The sequence below is a fragment of the Budorcas taxicolor genome, chromosome X (genome assembly GCF_023091745.1).
Source record: "Budorcas taxicolor isolate Tak-1 chromosome X, Takin1.1, whole genome shotgun sequence".
Classification (NCBI taxonomy): Eukaryota; Metazoa; Chordata; class Mammalia; order Artiodactyla; family Bovidae; genus Budorcas; species Budorcas taxicolor.
In genome coordinates this window covers 16,228,119-16,247,505 of record NC_068935.1, presented here as the reverse complement: position 1 = coordinate 16,247,505, position 19,387 = coordinate 16,228,119, and the positions used below count along the sequence as shown (strand labels likewise).

Sequence of the window (19,387 nt, the reverse complement as noted above, 5' to 3'; positions counted from 1 at the left end):
GTGACTGAACTGACTTACTGACAGGCCAGACCTACCTGCTGGTCTCAGAGACTCTCCTGGAGAGGTGTGGGTAGGCTGCAGCTCACCAGGGGGACATAGACACTGATGGCGGTCATATTCGGGAATATTCTACCACATGTACATTCCTGGTAGCTGACATGTTGGATCACTAGTGCCAAGACCTGACCCTACCCAACAGCCTGTAGGCACCAGTGCTGGGACACCTCAGGCCAAACAAGTAATTGGGCAGGGCTTCCTTGGCGGCTCAGTGGTAAAGAATCTGCCTGTGATGCAGGAGACCCAGGTTCGATTCCTGTGTTGAGAAGATCCCCTGGAGAAGGGAATGGCTACCCACTCTAGTACTCTTGCCTATAGAATTCCGTGGACAGAGGAACCTGGAGAGCTATAGTCCATGGGGCCTCAAAGAGTTGGACATGACTGAAAGACTAACACTTCCACTTTTCAGACAAGCTGACTGAAGAAGTTGAAAGCCCACAGCCTCTAGACACGCCCTTAGACATGGCCCTGCCCATCTGAGGGCCAAGTCCCAGCTCCACCCACCAGTGGACAGGCCCTGGCCCCTCCCACCAGGAAGCCTGAACAAGACTCTAGATCCCCCTCATCCACCAGGGGGCAGACACTAGGAGCAAGAAAACTATATCCTGCAACAGAAACCAGTCCTGACCCTGGGATCACCTCAGCCCTGGCCCTGCCCACAGCAGGTCAGTGAAACCTTTGGGACACCCCAGACCTCATACCCAACTGTATCAGGAACTAGCCCCCACATACCAATGATCTGAAACATGCTCTGGGATCCCTGGGCCCAGCAGCCACACTACAGGAACTAGCTCTGCCTGCCAGTAATCCAGCACTAACCTCTGCCATTAGTTGGCACAGCCCCAGAGTCTTCAGGACCCTGACTCCAGCCACCAGTGAGCCAGCACTAGGCCCCCTTGGGTTCTGCAACCAGCCACCTCATGACCAGGTCCCACTAAACAGCTACCAGCAGAATGTGCACAAGGCAGGGCCTGGCAACCAACCAGACTTGATGCCAGCTAAGCTAGAAGATGGCCCACAGAGTCAGCCCACCACAACAGAAAGAACCAAATGGCCCTCATAGGGGGAACACCTAGAGCACGTAGCTTGGGTGATGAGAGAGGCGTGCACTTCTGGGACATATAGGATGCCTCCTTCAGAGGGCCAGTTCTCCAAAGTTGAGAAATGTAACTAACCTACCACAGACAAAAAAATACAAATAGCAACTTAGGCAAAATGAGGCAGCAGAGGAATATATTCCAGACACAGGAACAAGATAAAACTCCAGAAGAATGAAGTAAAGAGGAGTTAGGCAATCTACTCAAGAATGAGTTCAGAGTAATGATTATAAAGATGATCAAAGAACTTGAGAAGAGAATGGATGCAAAGAGTGAGAAATTAGTTTTTAACAAAGAGAACATATAAAGAACAACCAGAGATGACAAATCCAAAAATATACATAGAAGATGTATACCTATGGCTTATTCATGTTGAGGTTTGACAGAAAACAACAAAATTCTGTAAAGCAATTATCTTTCAATAAAAAATAAATTAATTTTAAAAAAGAAATGCAAAAAAATATATACTAGAAGAATGGACCAGTGTGCATGAAGACAGAGCAGTGGAAATCACTACAGCTGAACAGAAAAAAAAAAAAAAAAAAAAAAAAACAGAAAAAGAATGAAAAGAAATGACAGTTTAAGAGCTCTCTGGGACAGCATCAAATGCACCAATATTTGCATTATAGGGGTCCCAGAAGAAGAGAGAGAGAAAAGACCTGAGAAAATATTAGAATAGATAACAGCTAAAAACTTCCCTAACCTGGGAAAGGAAACAGGCATCCAACTCCAGGAAGTGCAGAGAGTCCCATACAAGATGAACACAAAGAGGAACACACCAAGACATGATGTAATGAAAATTATAAAAATTAAAGATAAAGAGAGAATACTAAAAGCAGCAAGAGAAAACAAATAACATACAAGGGAACTCCCATAAGGCTATTAGCTGATTTTTCTGCAGAAATTCTGCAGGCCAGAAGGGAGTGACACAATATATTTAAAGTGATGAAAGGGGAAAACCTACAACCAAGAATACTCTACCCAGAAAGATTCTCATTCAGATTTGATGGAGAAATCAAAAGCTTTACAGACAAGGGAAAGCTAAAACAATTCAGCACCACCAAACCAGCTTTACAATAAATGTTAAAGGACTTCTCCACGTGGAAAAAAAAGATCACAAATAAGAACAAGAAATTTACAAAATGAAAAAGCTCACTGATGAAGGCAAACATACAGTAAAGGTAGAAAATCATTCAGACAAAACTAGTAAGGAGGTTAAAAGACAAAATTTGTAAAGTCACCTGTATCTACAATAAGCAGATAAAGGATTCAAAAAACAATCAGATGTAAAACATGATATCAAAAACAGTAATCATGAGGGGAGGAGAGTACAAATGCATGGTATTTAAGATGCATTTGAAATTAAGAGCTCAGCAACTTAAAACAGTCACATTTATATACAGACTTATACAAAAACCACAAAGCAAAAATCTGTAATAGATATACACACAAAAAAAGAAGGAATCCAAACATAACACTAAGGGTAGTTATTAAATCACAAGAGAACAAAAGAAGAAAAAGGGGGGAAAAGACCTACGAAAACAAATCCAAAACCATTAACAAAATCGCAATTCTTAGACACTTGTCAATAATTACTTTAAATGCAAACAGACTAAATTTTTCCAACCAAAAGACACACACTGGCTGAATGCATTCAAAAACAAGACCTATATATATGCTGCCTACAACATATTCACTACAGATCTAGAGACGTATACAGACTGAAAGGAAAGGGACAGAAAAAGGTATTCCACACAAATGGAAACCAGAAGAAAGCAAGACTAGCAATACTCATATCAGACAAAATAAACTTTAAAATGAAGACTGTGACAAGAGACAAAGAAGGACACTACAAGGGGTGAATCAAGGGATTCAAGGGATGCATCCAAAAAGAAAATATAAAAATTGCAAATATATATGCACCTAACATAGGAGTACCTTAATATATAAGGCAAATAATAACAGTTATGAAAGGAGAAATTGATAGTAACACAATAATAGTAGGGAACTTTAACACTCTAGTTACATCAATGGACAGATCATTGAGACAGAACATCAATAAGGAAACACAGTTATTAAAATAACACATGAGACCAAATGAACTTAATTGGTATTTATATAGCATTCCATCAAAAAACAGCAGAACATTCTTTTCAAGTGCACATGGGACATTCTCCTGGCCACAAAATGAGCCTTGGTAAATCTAAGAAAACTAAAATCATATCCAGCATCTTTTCCAACCAGAACTCTATGAGATTAGAAATCAAATACAAGAAAAAACTGCAAAAATCCACAAACACATGGAGGTTAAACAATATGATACCAAACAACCAATGGATCACTGAAGAAATCAAAGAAGAAATTTAAAAGTACCTAGGGACAAATGAAAATGAATATACGATGATCCAAAACTTATGGGTTATAGCAAAAGCACTTCTAAGAGGGAAGTTTATAGCAATATAAGTTTACCTTAGGAAATAAAAATCTCAAACAACCTAAACTGACACCTAAAACAACTAGAGAAAGAAGAACAAACAGTACCCAAAGTTATGGAAGGAAATAAATCATTAAGATCAGAGCAGAAATGAAATAGAGACTAAAAAAAAAAAAAGAAAAAGAAAGAAATGATCAATAAAACCAAAAGCTGGTTCTTTGAAAAGATTAAAAAATTGATAAACCTTTATTTAGCCAGACTCATCAAGAAAAAAAGGGAGAGAACCCAAATCAATAAAATCAGAAGTGAAAAAAGAAATATTACAACTGACTCCACTGAAATACAAAAGATCATAAGAGACTATTATGAGCAACTATACAGCAATAAAATAAACAGCCTAGAAGAAATGGACAAATTCTTAGAAAGGTACAATCTCCCAAGACTGAACCAGGAAGAAACAGAAACTATGAATAAACCAATTACCAGTACAGAAATTGAATCAGAAATTTAAAAATTCCCAACAAACAAAAGTCCAAGACTGGATGGCATCACAGGTGAATTCTACTAAACATTTAAAGAAGAGTTAACAGCTACCCTTCTCAAACTATTCTAAAAAATTGCAGAGGTAGAAACACTTCTGAACTCATTCTATAAGGCCACTAACAACCAGACACCAAACCAAACAAAGATACCACACACAAAAAAAGAAAATTACAGGTCAGTATCACTGATGAACATAGATGCAAAAATCCTCAACACAATACTAGCCAGCTGACTCCAACAATACATTGAAAGGATCACACACCATGACCAAGTGGGATTTATCCCAGGGATCCAAGGATTTTCAGTACCTGGAAATCAATGTGATACACCACATGAACAAATTAAAGAATGAAAACCATATGATCATCTCAATAGATGCAGAAAAAGCTTCTGATTAAATTCAATATCCATCTATTATAAAAACTCTCCAGAAAGTGGGAATAGAAGGAACATACCTCAACATAAGGCCATATATGACAAACACACAGCTAAACATCATAGTCAATGGCAAGAAGCTGAAAGCATTCCCTTTAAGATCAGGAACAAGATAAGGATGCCCACTCTTGCCACTTTTATTCAATATAGTTTTGGAAATCCAGGCCACAGCAATCAGAGAAGAAAAAGAAATAGAAGTAATCCAAATTGGAAAGAAAGAAGCAAAATTGTCACTGTTTGCCGATGACATGATACTATACATAGAAAATCTTAAAGATGCCATCAGAAAACTACTAGAGCTCATCAACAAATTTGGTAAAATTTCAGGGTACAAGATTAACATACAGAAATCTGTTGCATTTCTGTACACTAACAATGAACTATCAGAAAGAGAAATTAAGAAAATAATCCCACTTACTATCACATTAAAAAGAGTAGAATACCTAGGAATAAATCTACATAAGGAGGCAAAACACCGGTACTCCCAAAAGTATAAGACGCTGATGAAAGAAACTAAAGATGACACAAACAGATGAAAAGATATACCATGTTCTTGGATTGGAAGAATTAATATTGTTAAAAACACCATACTACCCAACATAATCTACAGATTCAATGTAATTCCTAACAAGTTAGCAATGGCATTTTCCACAAAACTAGAACAAAAAACTTTCCAATTTGTGTGAAAACAGAAAAGACCTCAAATAGACAAAACAATCTTGAGAAAGAAGAACAGAGCCGAAGGAATCATGCTCCTTGACTTCATACTATACTACAAAGCTACAGTCATCAAAACAGTATGGTACTGGCACAAAAAACAGAAGCATAGATCAAAGGAACAGGACAGAAAGCCCAGAAATAAACCCATGTACTTATGGTTAATTAATCTACAACAAGTGAAAGTTGCTCAGTCAAGTCTGACTCTTTGCGATCCCATGGACTATACAGTCCATGGAATTCTCCAGGCCAGAATACTGGAGTGGGTAACTGTTCCCTTCTCCAAGGGATCTTCACAACCCAGTGATCGAACCCAGGTCTTCTGCATTGCAGATAGATTCTTTACTATCTGAGCCACCAGGGAAACCTAACAATACTGGAGTGGGTAGCCTATCCCTTTCCAGTGGCTCTTCCCCGCCCAGGAATCGAATCAGGGTCTCCTGAATAACAGGTGGATTCTTTACCAGCTGAGCTATCAGGGAAGCCCAATCTACTACAATGGAGGCAAGAATATACCATGGAGGAAAGACAGTTCCCTCAATAAGTGGTTCTGGGAAAACTGGACAGTTACATGAAAAAGAATGAAATCAGAATATTCTCTAATACCATATACAAAAAATAAACTCAAAATAAATGTAGGACTGGATACTATAAAACTCCTAGAGGAAGACATAGGCAGAATACTCTGACATAAATTTCAGCAATATTTTTTTTGATCTGTCTCCTAGAGTAATGGAAACAAAAGTAAAAGTAAACAAATGGGACCTAATTAAATGTAAAAACATTTGCATAGCAAAGGAAACTGTAAACAAAACAAAAAGATTACCTATGGACTGGGAGAAAATATTTGCAAATGATGTGACTGCAAGGGATTAACTTTCAAATACACAAACAGCTCATATAGCTCAGTATCAAAAAACAAACAGCCCAATCAAAAAATAAGCAGAAGACTTAAATAGATATTTCTCCAAAGAAGCCATACAAATGGCCAACAGGCACATGAAAAGATGCTCAATATCACTAAGCATTAGAGAAATGCAAATTAAAACTACAATGAGGTATCACCTCACACTGCTCAGAATGGCCATCATCAAAAAATCTACAAATAATAAATGCTGGAGAGGGTATGGAGAAAAGGGATCCCTCTTATACTGTTGCTGGGAATGTAAATTGATGTGGCCACTATGGAGGACAGTGTGGAGGTTTCTTAAAAAACTAAAAATAGAGTTACCATATGACCCAGCAGTCACACTCCTGGGCATAGATCCAGAAAAGATGAAAAATCTAATTCAAAAAGATATATGCACCTCATTGGTCACAGCAGCACTATTTACAATAGTGAAGACATGGAAGCAAACTAAGTGCCCATCTACAGGTAAATGGATAAATAAGATGTGGTGTGTATATATAATATATGTATATACACACATGCATGTATATATAATGGCATATTACTTAGCCATAAAGAAGAATGAAATAATGCCATTTGCAGAAACATGGATGGACCTAAAGATTATCATACTAAGTAAACTAAGAAAGAAAAAGGTAAATACCACAGGATATCACTTACATGTGGAATCTAAAAAATGATACAAATGATCTTATTTATAAAACAGAAATAGACTCACAGACATAGAAAACAAATTTATGGTTACCAGAAGGGAAAAGGGGGGCTATAAACTAGAACTTTGGGATTAACAGATATATACTACTATATATAAAATAAATAAATAAGAACCTACTATATAGCAAAAGGAACTATATTTAATATCTTATAATAACCAATAATAGAAAATAAACTGAAAAACCACATATATATATATTATATATATTTATCACTTTACTGTATACCTGAAATTGACACAACACTGTAAGTCAACTATACATCAATTAAAAAAAGAAATGAACTAGACTTGTTACACAGCCCTGTTCACAGTGATTAAGATGAGGCTCTGTAAGATCTTTGAGGAACCTTTTGAATTACCCATGTCCTCTGATTTGGTTTCTAAACCAGACCGTGAAAAAAAACAAATTCTACTCATTTTGATTTTCCATGGAGCTTATTTTCTTTTACTATTATTCTCTGAAATTGCTAAGTATCAGTTCATCAGAAGAAATACCATTCTTTGATCAGTCCACCTGAGCAGAAATTTTCATTCCACAGAAAGCATGACCCACAATTGCTTCTGTCTCATAAAACAACTGCTATCCAAGGGTCTGCTGGCCAGAGAGCTTCTGAACAACAGCTTACCTGCCCCTGTGGTTGTTACTTCCGGCTTGGCTGGAGGAACAAAGGGAGGCCAATGTGATGGATGTTTCTGAACTAATTCAAACATCCTTAAATTTTCCTTTAGAATTTCCTGAGGAGACATAGAATCAGTTGTAAACACTGCAGAGTCACTACATTTCTGTCCAATTGGCAACATATGACTCCAAACCCCAAGAGAGTAATCTGGTTATTGAAAGGTGAAAGCACAGGCTCAGCAAATATACCCCTCCTGTACCAGACCCATCCCTCTTCAATTCTAGAAACTGTTGGCCAGGGAAGAAAGGATACTGGTGGGAGGATCTGATGGAAGGCTAGTACCCACTGCCCTTGCTCCATCATAAGGTTCAGGTCATTTGCCAGTTGCACGGGACCAACTCAATTTAGGGATAAGATGTTCCTGAAGTGTTGGCTCCAAAGAAATGTGGGTTAATTAAATTAAATCTGCCCCGAAAGAACATCAGTACACGTTGGCATGGTTTCAGTTTTAGTCCAAGACATATGGTATATGGCCTAATTTAAAGACCTTGGTCTTATCAGAAATTTTTCTTTCTAATGTTAAATGTGATATACAGTTTTGCTGCATTCTGAACTAATTTTAGAAAATAATTCTCCATGATGTCTCAGTCAATTATTAACTGGGGTTTCAGATTCAGCTGGGGACTTTGGAATCAATTATTTGTTTACCTGTGAAGAAAAATCTTCCATCCTTACACTTAGGAGAGGCTGTGGGATCCCATCTCTCCAACCCCTGTGTTTTGCAACCTGACACCCCACCCAGGGCTCTTTAAACTGCTCCCTATGATCTCCCTTCATTCTTTCAATAACCATTGATCAATGTCTCCCACAAAATTGGCATGTGTTAGAAGTGAAGGATGAGGGGGGCAGATATAAAGATTAGGAGCCAGCAGAACAATAAATATCTTTTGACATAAAGTGTCCAAGAAAAAAGAATAGCTAGCTTTCATATTTACACAGATTTCTGCAAACTGTGTTTCCTTTAAGTGGCAGTGTGGCTATATTTTATCAGTATATAAATCAAACAGTTACTAGAAAGGTAAGCCCCTTACACCATAATGGAATACACTAAACTGTAAATGGACCATGAAACAAATAGAAAAATAGTTTGGTTTATTCAACCACCTCAACGTTATAATCAGAGTATAGAAGAATTTGGGCTGACCTATATGAAACTGACATTTTAGGTTAAAATGGTAATCAGTTGAAGATTTCATTGACTCATAACCTCCATGAGATGGAACATTCAGTAGCTAAAAATATCGTTCATTTGACAAAGTAAGCATATTTCAAACCAAAGTTTTCCTTTGGTTTCCCCAAAGTTCTGTATAATTCCCCATATCTTAGTTTCTTTCTCTAGCAATAAAGTCATATCAGGGTGGATTTGTTACTATGAAAAACCGTCTTGGAAAGGAATTATGTTGAAAAATATTTGTTTTTATTAAGACTGAGAAAAACATAGATCTTTACCTTCTGAACAAGGCTACACCAGCTATCAAAGTCTTTTTCTTCTTTGCAGAAAAACCCCTTGGGGGAAAGCAAAAGAAGACAACTTAGAACTGTTCATGACATACATACACTACCCATCTCATATCTCCAGTTCCCTATTGGCCATTCATATACGAATGTCCCTTCTCTAATTTGTTATTTATCCAAAATTATCTTGCCTCAAAAAATGCCCTCCTATGTAGAGAATGGGCATGTGGCCACGGTGGGGGAGAAGGTGAGGGTGGGATGAATTTGGAGATCAGAATTGCCATACACACACACACACACACACACATATGTACACCACCATGTGTAAAACAGATAGCTAGTGGGAAGCAGCTGTCTATCACAGGGAGCTCAGTTCAGTGCTCCGTGATGTCCTAAAGGGGTGGGATGTGGAGGGTGGGAGGGAGGTTCAAGAAGGAGGGGATATATGTATACATAGAGCTACTCCACATTGTTGTGCAGCAGAAACTAATACAACATTGTAAAGCAATTATATTCCAGTTTACAAAAGGAAGAACTGGTCAGGGGCACCAAGGCAGGCCTTACGTATAGCAAGACAGAGCCATTGGCCCAGAGTTGTGACACAACACGCGGGCCACTTCCTTTGGCTCTATCCTCCCAGCAATGAGGAGGAAGATTGAGTTTATCACTCTCCCAGATCAGTGCCTCACTAGGACACACACATGCTCATGCATAGTTTCTCTCTCTCTGCTTCTCACTCTTATTCTGTCCCTTTCCCTTTTACCCTATCCCTTTTCCTCCCTGTCTCCCACTTCACACTGTGAGATATACTAACATAAAAACCAATCTCCAAAGCACAGGGTTAATTCCATTACATTCAGTGCACAAATACACCTACCTAGAAAAAAACAATGCAACAAAACCAGCAGAAAAAAGCCAAGTAGTACTTGTAACTAGAGGTATTAATTAGTTAGGTGGCTTTGACCTTAAGGAAATTATCTGTTAGAATAAAGAGAACCATGGGCCTCTTTATCCATACTCAGAACATCCTACAGTACTAAAAGAATGGTCCAAAACAAGAGGACTCTGTCAGCTCTCTACCACTGGCACTCTGACAATCAAGTTAAACTGGAAGAGAGGATTCAGACAGGCCTCAGAACCACTGGCTAGTTCCCAGATAGCTGCCCCTTCCATGTGTCAACAGCAGACATTCTTCCGGGGGTGGGTGGGGGAAACCCTGCAACTTCCTGGATTGTGTGCCCAGAGGAATGGACATTTTCCACCCAGGAGGTTTTGGCCTCTTATCCCTCCCTATGTTTCACCTTATTCCCTGTGCCTGGGTGGCAATATTTAGGGGGCAAGAAAGAAAATGGAGAAAGATGGTAACAGTAACAATAACCAACATTTCTAGAATGCTTACAATATGCTGGGCACTGTGCTAAGTACCTTACACATAGCATACCTCACACAAGCCTACAAGGAAGGAGCAATTGTTTTGCCCATGGGAGGGATGAGAAGGCCAAAGCTCAGAAAAGTTAAGGAGGGACTCCCCCTCAGTCCATGGCTGGTAAGTGACTTGGATCCTAACTGGAGCAACTTGGCTTCAGGGCCCATTCCTTCCCCACTGCACTACATGACACTATATTCTCTTGCCATCCTATCTAACAACCTGGGTAACCCCAGGGAACCCAACTGTGCTAGGGCAGCGGTGTGTCTCTTGGCCCACCCAACCTTCAGCTACCAACCAATGCTACGGAAGGATCCAAGTTCAGGATGTTCATCCGCTGTGGGGGTTGCAGACAATGGAACGTCTGGTCGTCAACCATTCCGTTCTCTTCAGTGTCAACAAAGGTCTGGGTGGTGTGAGGGTCCAGGAAAATGAGCTCATCACCTGTTTTGAATGACACCTGATTAGCCTTTGAAGAATCACCGGCCCTGGCCCCACTGCTGTCCTTGGAAGGGTCACTCTGGTTGTCCTAACCCCTCCCTTGGTGACAATGGGAATGAGATAACAGAAAGCCGGAAGGAGAGTAAACATGCTCGAAGGAAGCCACCCACCCTCAAAGCCAATCATTCCATGTGAAGATTTGCCCTAGCATTTACATCTCCTCAAAGTCCAAGTACAAGAATGGAAAGGCACAGGTTTGGGGACAAGGGAGGAATGAGCAACCACAGATGACATGGCGGGCTCGGTGAGCAGCAGTAGCCAAGAGGTGGTAGGTGGAATCACCAGGCCATGAGTCCAGGTGCCATTAGGGAAGCTTCCTGACTCTTTCAACACTGGAAAGCATCTTGCTCTAGACCATAGGTTCTTAGACCTATGGTCAAAGAGCACATCTGGGCAAGAAAAAGGCCTTGGCCTCCCAAAGAAATGGGAATGCTGACTGTGCCACAGACGAGATACCAGGGAGGTGACTTCTGGTCTTAATTCGCTAGCAAGTTAGTCAGTGTTAGAAAGTCAGTAATTCCTTGTCAGAAGGCACTGCTTGGTCACATGAGTATCAGCACAGATACATCTCACTGGGAAAACCAGTTTGAGATGATCAACCGTTACAAATGGGAGAAAAAACAATGCTTCAGCAAAAGGAAAATGTCTATCCCAATAAGGACTTGGTGGGGGGTGGGATTTGGGATAATAAAATCTCTACTTTTATTTGATATTCAAAGTGTTGAGAGTACCACTAAAGATCATGAGCTGATGTACCTAAGGGGGCACCCCAAACTCACTGTCTAGGCCTGAGAACCAACTGGGCCTCTGTGTTCTAGACTGGATTAGGGAAGCAAAGGCAGATCTGCCTGAGACAGGGGGATGGGGTAGGGAAGGACACCCCGAAGGTCTCTGGAATGGCATTCAGGATTGTGTTGGGTACATCTAAGTGCTTCTGTTGGCAAAGAGTGTTTCTGACGTCTGATGCCAAGTTTAATTTGTCTCTATCACAAACGTAAGACAAACCACTCCACTCTGTCTTAATTTTCTTGTTTTTAAACTGAGGTCACTTGGCCTGTTCCAGTTAGTTCACAGAGTATTATCAGAATGGGAAGATCTCACTTCTATGAACTGCTTGAAATACAATACAAACGCAGGATGTATCTTGCTCAGACTCTTTGCAACCCCATGGTATGTAGTCTTCCAGTCTTCTACATCCACAGGATTTTCCAGGCAAGAATACTGGAGTGGGTTGCCATTTCCTTCTCCAGGGGATCTTCCTGACCCAGGAATCGAACCTGGGTTTCCCACATTGCAGGCAGACTCTTTACTGTCTGAGCCAGCAGGGAATCCCCTTAAATGATCTGAGTGAATTGACTCTTCTGTAAAACAGCCTTATTATGTGATCTTTTTGCATGGGTTCATGCTCCTTTGGGCTTCCCTGGTGGCTCAGACAGTAAGGAATCCGCCTGCAATGTGGGAGACCTGGGTTCAGTCCCTGAGTTAGGAAGATCCCCTAGAGGAGGGCATGGCAACCCACTCCAGTATTCTTGCCTGGAGAATCCCCATGGACAGAGGAGCCTGCTAGGCTACAGTCCATGGGGTCGAAAACATGGGGTCAGTCAGACCTGACTGAGTGACTAAGCACACCCACGTGCTCATTCAAAAATTGCACAGCCATGTGTCTGGCTTGGTTGGGACTTGGTCAATAGATGTGGATCAGGGACTTACAGAAACAAAGTAACTTACTGACTAGCCAAGTTGTTAGTTCAAACCAGTGGTCAGTCTTTGACAGGAAAGGAAGCATTTCTTCCTCCAGAGGATCCTGTGCCTTCTGCATTGGCAGGAAGATTCTTTTAGTGCTGAGCCACCAGCAAAGCCTTTGGTTTAAGGTACTGGGAATAATAAGTGTCCTCTCTGAGTCTGGCCCTTTTCCATGTGTGTGTGTGTATCTGTATGCGTATGTATGTATGAGTGCGTAGTGGAGCTCTGTGGGTTGGCCCATTTCTGACATTGCTTAAAAGAGATACAGTAGATTGAAAAAGCCCTAGAAATTACATGGGGACTGTATCAAGGTCTCCAATGAGGCCCAAGAAGAAGGAGCAGGCAGGTCCACCATCTGTAGACACCCAGTTCATGTGACAGAGCTCCAGGTGGCACCCTCTACCAAACCACAGGAGACAAACATCTCTTCTCTAAGCAGAAAACATCACCCAGCCAGGCTGTCACCCTGGCCACAGTCTTGTACACCAGGAGCATCTCCCAGCCTCCTACTGGGCAAGAGACCACTAGAGAAGCAAGGGGGTATGTTAGCACAGACAGCCAAACTGGGGTCAAACTCTGGCTTTGCTACTTTTGAGCTCAGTGACCTTGAGGAAACTACCCCTCTAAGTTTTCCACTAGGCATAAATGGAAATAATGATCTCTACCCCTCAGGGTTAACCCTATCTATCTATTTATCTACAGCTAGATACATCTCTATATTCGTGTTGCTTAGTCGCTAAGCTGTGTCCAACTGTTTTGTGACCCCATGGACTGTAGCCTTCCAGGCTTCTCCGTCCATGGGACTTCCCAGGCAAGAATACTGGAGTGGGTTGCCATTTCATTCTCCAGGGGATCTTCATGGATCAGGGATTGAACCTGTTATCTCCTGCATTGCAGGCAGATTCTTTACCACTGAGCCACCAGGGAAGCCCCATCTCTATATAAGTATTGATACTAATCTGTATCTCTCTATAAATGTATTTATATTTCAATATATTATATAAATGAAAAGTGAAAGTGAAGTCGCTCAGTCGTGTCCGACTCTTTGCAACCCCATGGACGGTAACCTACCAGGCTCCGTGGGATTTTCAAGGCAAGAATACTGGAGTGGGCTGCCATTTCCTTCTCCAGGGGATCTTCCCAACCCAGGGATCAAATCTGGGTCTCCTGCATTGCAGACAGTCGCTTTACCATCCAAGCCACTAGGGAAGCCCACATTATATAAATATATAATTATATATTATATAAATATATATTTATATATCATAAACAATATAATAATCCATATACATGCTCAGTCGTGTTCGACTCTTTGTGACCCCATGGACTATAGCCCACCAGGCTCCTGTGTCCATGGAATTCTCCAGGCAAGAATACTGGAGTGGGTTGCCATTTCCTCCTCCAGGGAATCTTCCTGACCCAGGAATCAAACCACATCTCCTGTATCTACTGCATTGCAGGCAGATTATTTAGCTGCTGAGCCATTGGGTAAGCCATTATAATGATAAATTATATATATATATATACACATATACATATACATATATACATACATGGAGAGAGAAAGGGGGATGGAGGAAGAGAGAGTACCCTCTGCAGAGTTCCTGGTTCAGAAAATGGAAGCTCTCATCTGTCCCCTCCCTTCAGACGTTCTATCAATCTGGTCCCCCACCCCAAACCTAATACAGTAACCGGGTGAGTCAGAAAGGGGGAGTTGAGGTGACTTTGGAGCCTCAAGTAAAGGTTAAACAGAAGATTTATGAAATTAATGGGCAAATGGACACTATGTAAACCTCTGTTTTGGGAACTGGGGATTGTCACACCTCTTTCATAAGCAGTCCAACTCCACCAAAGTCCCCCCAGCCCAGGGGCCCCCCAAGAGAAGAAGGGCTATGGCAACTTGGCAAATTCTCTCTGGGTAACCTGGGATAAGGAGGCCAGGGTGCCCAGGAATTCATTGAGATCCCTCCACAATTATTTTCCAATCTGTTTTCAGTTTGTCTTTAAGCACAGACAATAGGAATTAGATTTTTGCAACAGTTTCTTTGACAGGAACCCAGAAGCTTAGAAACAGAGAACATCTAAATTTATAAAACTCCAAGTACTGGCTCAGTCGTGTCTGACTCTGCGACCCCGTGGACTGTAGCCTACCAGGCTTCTCCGTCCATGGGATTCTCCAGGCAGGAATATTGGAGTGGGTTGCCATTTCCTTCTCCAGGGGATCTTCCCGAACCAGGGATCAAACCTGGGTCTCCCACATTGGAGGCAGATGGTTTAACCTCTAAGTCACCAGGGAAGATTTAGAAAGTAAAAGCCTCCACTTTTCAAATGTTCCACCAAGCTGTAGTTCTTAAACTCGACCAGGAGGTGGCAGCATTCAAGAGCGAGCCCAGCAACTGCAGAGAAACCCCACCTTAAGGAGAGCAGAGTAAGCAGCTGAAAGAAGCACTGGGGTCAGGCTGGCTCTTTACTGAGTGCTTTACTGTGAGGCGACAACATGGTGAGCTGGGGGTCAGCCCTATTTTCCATAAAGGGAACCTAAGACTGAAAGAGTTGACTCTCTTTTCCTACTGTCACACACTGAGCCAGCAGGAGGCAGGCCACATACAGGGGCCAGGTCTGTCTCTTCCCACTCACCTCACCTCCCCGAATCTCTGAGGAAGAGACGGGTTGGGAGGGTGGCCAAGTTCATCTCACCGTGTCCTCTGCACATCCCTCACACCATTCCCCAGGCCTGCTCTGGCTGTCCTTTGTACCCTAAACTCGCAAGTTCCTCAGAGCCCACTCCGGCCAGAGGTGGCACTATTCCGCTTCCCTGGCCACATCGCTCCCTTACTCTGTGGCACTAACCAGGTATCTAGGCCCCTGGCACTCAAAGTGTGGCACCAGCGGCACCTGCCCTATCTAGAGAGAAATGCAGGCTCTCAGGCTCCACCCCAGACCTGCTGAACCTGCGTGTTAATCTCAAGGTGATTCGTGTGCACATGAAAGTTTGGGAAGAGCCGGGCTGCTCCTTTGGTGTGCCAAGGGCCTTCAATGCCTCTGGTCACAGCTAGTGAGGAAGATGGCGGGGTTTCCAGAGGTGTCCACTGAGGCAGGAATGTCGGGCTGCTCATCAGGATCCACAGTAGCTTAGTTGTTTTAAGGCTGAGCCTCCATTATCATAAAAGGGATACCTCTGTTTTCACCTCCTCTAATTTCCACCCAGACAAGCCTCTGAACGATAAGCTAGTAGGCCCAGCTGTGTGGTCTTGGGAAGTCAGAGGATGGCTCCTGGCCCAACTGCCCAAGCTCCAGTAAGAAGGGAATCGGCAAGGCCAGGGAAGTGAAGCCCTGCCGCCCTGGGTCCCAGAGGGAACAAGAGGTGCTGAAGCAATGCTGTGACCTTGGGGTCATCCAGTGTGAACACAGCCATGGAACCATCATATTGAGAGGCAAAGAGATGGAGACACTGGTCTCTGTGAGGCACAGGTAGGTGTTACTCTCCAGGCTAGAGGCAGGACGAGCTGCCTACAGGCCACAGCATCTCCAGGCTAGGCCAGGGCCTCCTAACTGGAATTGCCTGGTCTTCCACACAGACCTTGTTGGGCCCACCCTCCCCTAGCCCACAGTGACTTACTTGTGATTACTCTTTTCTTACCTAAGAATCCTATGAAATAATAGGCGTTATTTGGTTTTCCTCCTAATGCCCCTAAAGACTGTGGCATCTTAAAACACTCCTGGAGGGAAAGAGAACGCAAGATTCTCAGCTCACATGTGGACTGCTGCTCACGGATCTCCGGGCTCACGATGGTGGTGGGATGGGCAGGCCGCAGGTGGCTTGGGGAAAGGTGTGACTTACTTTGAAGGCGTCGACATAGACGGGGTTTATTTGGTTTATGCCTAGGCGGAGGGGCACAATAAGCAGCAAGGGTTTCCAGGCCGTGCAGCAGGCCGAGGGGCCCCTACTTTGGGTGGAAGCAGTCAGAGACTCCAGGGGCCTCTCGGCAGGTGTGTCGGCACTCAAGGACAGGGTGCGGCACATTTTTTCTAGAAACAGAAGACAGGGCTAGGTAAAAAAGGGGTACCCAGCCCTAAGAGATGCACCATGGGCAAGACTAAGGGAGACCTGATGTGACAGTCCCCACCTGGAAGGCCCTTCCCACTGCCACCAGGGCCCTGCTGCCCTACTTGCTACAGGAAGCCCAGGGTACTCGTCCAGCCCTTACTTCTCTTCCTTCTGGCAACTGAACACTCCTTGTGTCTCCTCAGATATGATGGGCTCATTGGGAGAATCTCATTTGTCAACTAGGCTACAAAGGCCTTGGAAACAGGGACTGGATCTGTTGGTTTCTTGAGCCCCATGTTGGAGAGTACAGTGGAGGCGGGGGAGGCCAGAGAAGACCCATGGCTGGTTTAACTGATTATCTGCACTTGGGGTGTCCTGCAGGGAAAGAATCTGGTACTTCACTGAGGCCCACCAAAGATCCTCTCATTTTTTCCCCTTTCAGAAAGCTGAAAGGGAAGAGAAAAAAGGGCATAGGGAATGATTAACCAGAGCCCTGTGCTCCCCTGTCTTGCTAGAGGGGCAGGCCAGAGACAGCATGTGTGTGTTTATTCTTTCTCTCTCTCTCTCTCTCTCTCTCTCTCTCTCTCTCTCTCTTGCTTTCTCTTTCTCTCTCCCTCTCTTCCCCCGACATGTCCTGAATGGTAAAGAAGAACCTCCATACCCAACCACCCGAGAAGGTAAACCAGCCAAGGACTCACTGATATCTTCGATGACCACGGTGTTATCCATTGAAACATAAACAGCCAAGGAATTCCATTCATCAAATAAAGCAAGTTTTCTGCAAAGCAACATACAGTGAAGTCACAATTGGGGAAGATGGACATCTCGGCAGAAAATAGTACCACCTACATCTGTCCAGTGTTCCAGAAGTTACCGAATGCTGAGCCACACAGAAGTTGTTCTCTCTGTGGGATTCAGGTCAGGTCTGGCTCCTTTGACCAAGCTCTGGAATATTCCACGTCCAGGGACTTTGAAAATGCCAGAGTCACTGTTTCTGAACCTCAGAAAGAAGGCCTTGCTTTTTATAAAAATGGAACAGGCTGCCTTGAAAAATGATGTTACTCCTACTGGGCAAGAGAGGACCAGTACACCTGCTCCCAAGAGATTTTATTTTCTTTTCTTAAATGTGAGACATTCTTACTTATTGCTTTAAAAAAAAAGAGGAAAAACTGTTACTTAAATATATATATATGGGCTTCCCTGGTGGCTCAGGGGTTAAAGCGTCTGCCTGCAATGTGGGAGACCTGGGTTCAATCCCTGGGTTGGGAAGATCCCCTGGAGAAGGAAATGGCAACCCACTCCAGTATTCTTGCCTGGAAATCCCCATAGACAGAGGAGCCTGGTGGGCTACAGTCCATGGGGTTGCAAAGAGTCAGACACAACTGAAATGACTTAGCACGAACACACACACATACCTGTGTGTGTATGTATATGTCTGTGTGTGTGTATATCTTTGTTTAGAAGCATATATAATACGAAGAATAAGCCCCAGGGAAATCCAGAGGGAGAGAGAAACAGATAGAGGAGATTATCTCTTCAGATCCTCCCCAAGTGCAGTAAGAATGTTGTCCCAGGAGACTTGCTGGGCCTTGTTGGTCAAGAACTGAAAACAGAGCCATAGAGCGTGCTAAATTGCATGACTTCAGAGGCTTCCCTGGTGGTTCAGCCGGTAAAGAATCCACCTGAAATGCAGGAGGCCCCAGTTCAATTGCTGGGTTGGGAAGATCCCCTAGAGGATTGCGTGGCAACCCACTCCAGTCTTCTGGCCTGGAGAATTCCATGGCCTGTATAGTTCATGGGGTTGCAAAGAGCTGGCCACAACTGAGTGACTTTCACTTTCAGAGGAGATTAGAAAGAAAACCCAGTTAAAAGAGAGATTATCTGAGTAAAATATGTTGTCTATTTCTCCCTTATTTTCTTCTCTAGTCAGTTTGAAGAAGACATTTTTAACCTGGCTACTATGGGATTTTGGGGTAAAGCCCAGTCTCAACGACCAACAAAATGAAACAAAAACACATTCTCTCCCAAACTAAAGTAGCTCCCAATAAGAGGTTAGTTACCATTATATTTTCATTTCATTTCATTCATTTTATCTTTCCCCAAAATAATAATAACGTAATCATTATCATCACATAGTGCTGTCCCTGATGAGTAAGAATCCGCCTAAATTCTTCTTAAAATGTATGTTTCCATTTACTTGTTATTGGGAAGTTCAAATTTCAGAAGAAAGAAGCAAATTCTGAGGGATGTCATTTATAAACCAACCATATCAAACTAGGTTTTGGGATCAGCACAGCCATTCCAATTTTTTATACTTTCTACCCTGGCTTCTTGCAGTGGTTCCTAAAATACCACCAGATCCTCACTCACCTGACCAACAATGGCCCAAAACGCACTACAGACTAAAGTAAGAAAGTGGTCTCAGAGGAGCTGCACTGTTAGCAAAGGGTGATTCCAAGATAATACGTTTCACTTGGGTCCCCAAGAAATCCAGACTACTCCCCTCACAAGCACATTCCCAAAACATTTGAGCTCACTGAAGGTTGGCTAATAACTGAAACAGTGCCTCATTTGTATTTTGCATGAAGCAGGTCCTGTCATCATGCTCCAGAGAGCCTAAGAATTA

General features: G+C 42.7%; 1 protein-coding gene across 2 annotated transcripts in view; it reads right to left on the bottom strand.

Annotated features, from left to right (window-relative positions):
• Nucleotides 1–19,387, bottom strand: part of ATG4A (autophagy related 4A cysteine peptidase) — a 77,751-nt gene that overhangs the window by 3,390 nt on the left and 54,974 nt on the right. For both annotated transcript variants that reach the window (XM_052662980.1, XM_052662981.1), the window contains 6 exons: nucleotides 17,460–17,539; nucleotides 16,555–16,742; nucleotides 16,354–16,432; nucleotides 10,768–10,913; nucleotides 9,038–9,094; nucleotides 7,535–7,643 (listed from right to left, as the gene is read on the bottom strand). In XM_052662980.1, coding sequence (XP_052518940.1) covers nucleotides 7,535–7,643; nucleotides 9,038–9,094; nucleotides 10,768–10,913; nucleotides 16,354–16,432; nucleotides 16,555–16,742; nucleotides 17,460–17,539 — 659 coding nt within the window. The remainder of the gene's footprint in view (nucleotides 1–7,534; nucleotides 7,644–9,037; nucleotides 9,095–10,767; nucleotides 10,914–16,353; nucleotides 16,433–16,554; nucleotides 16,743–17,459; nucleotides 17,540–19,387) is intronic.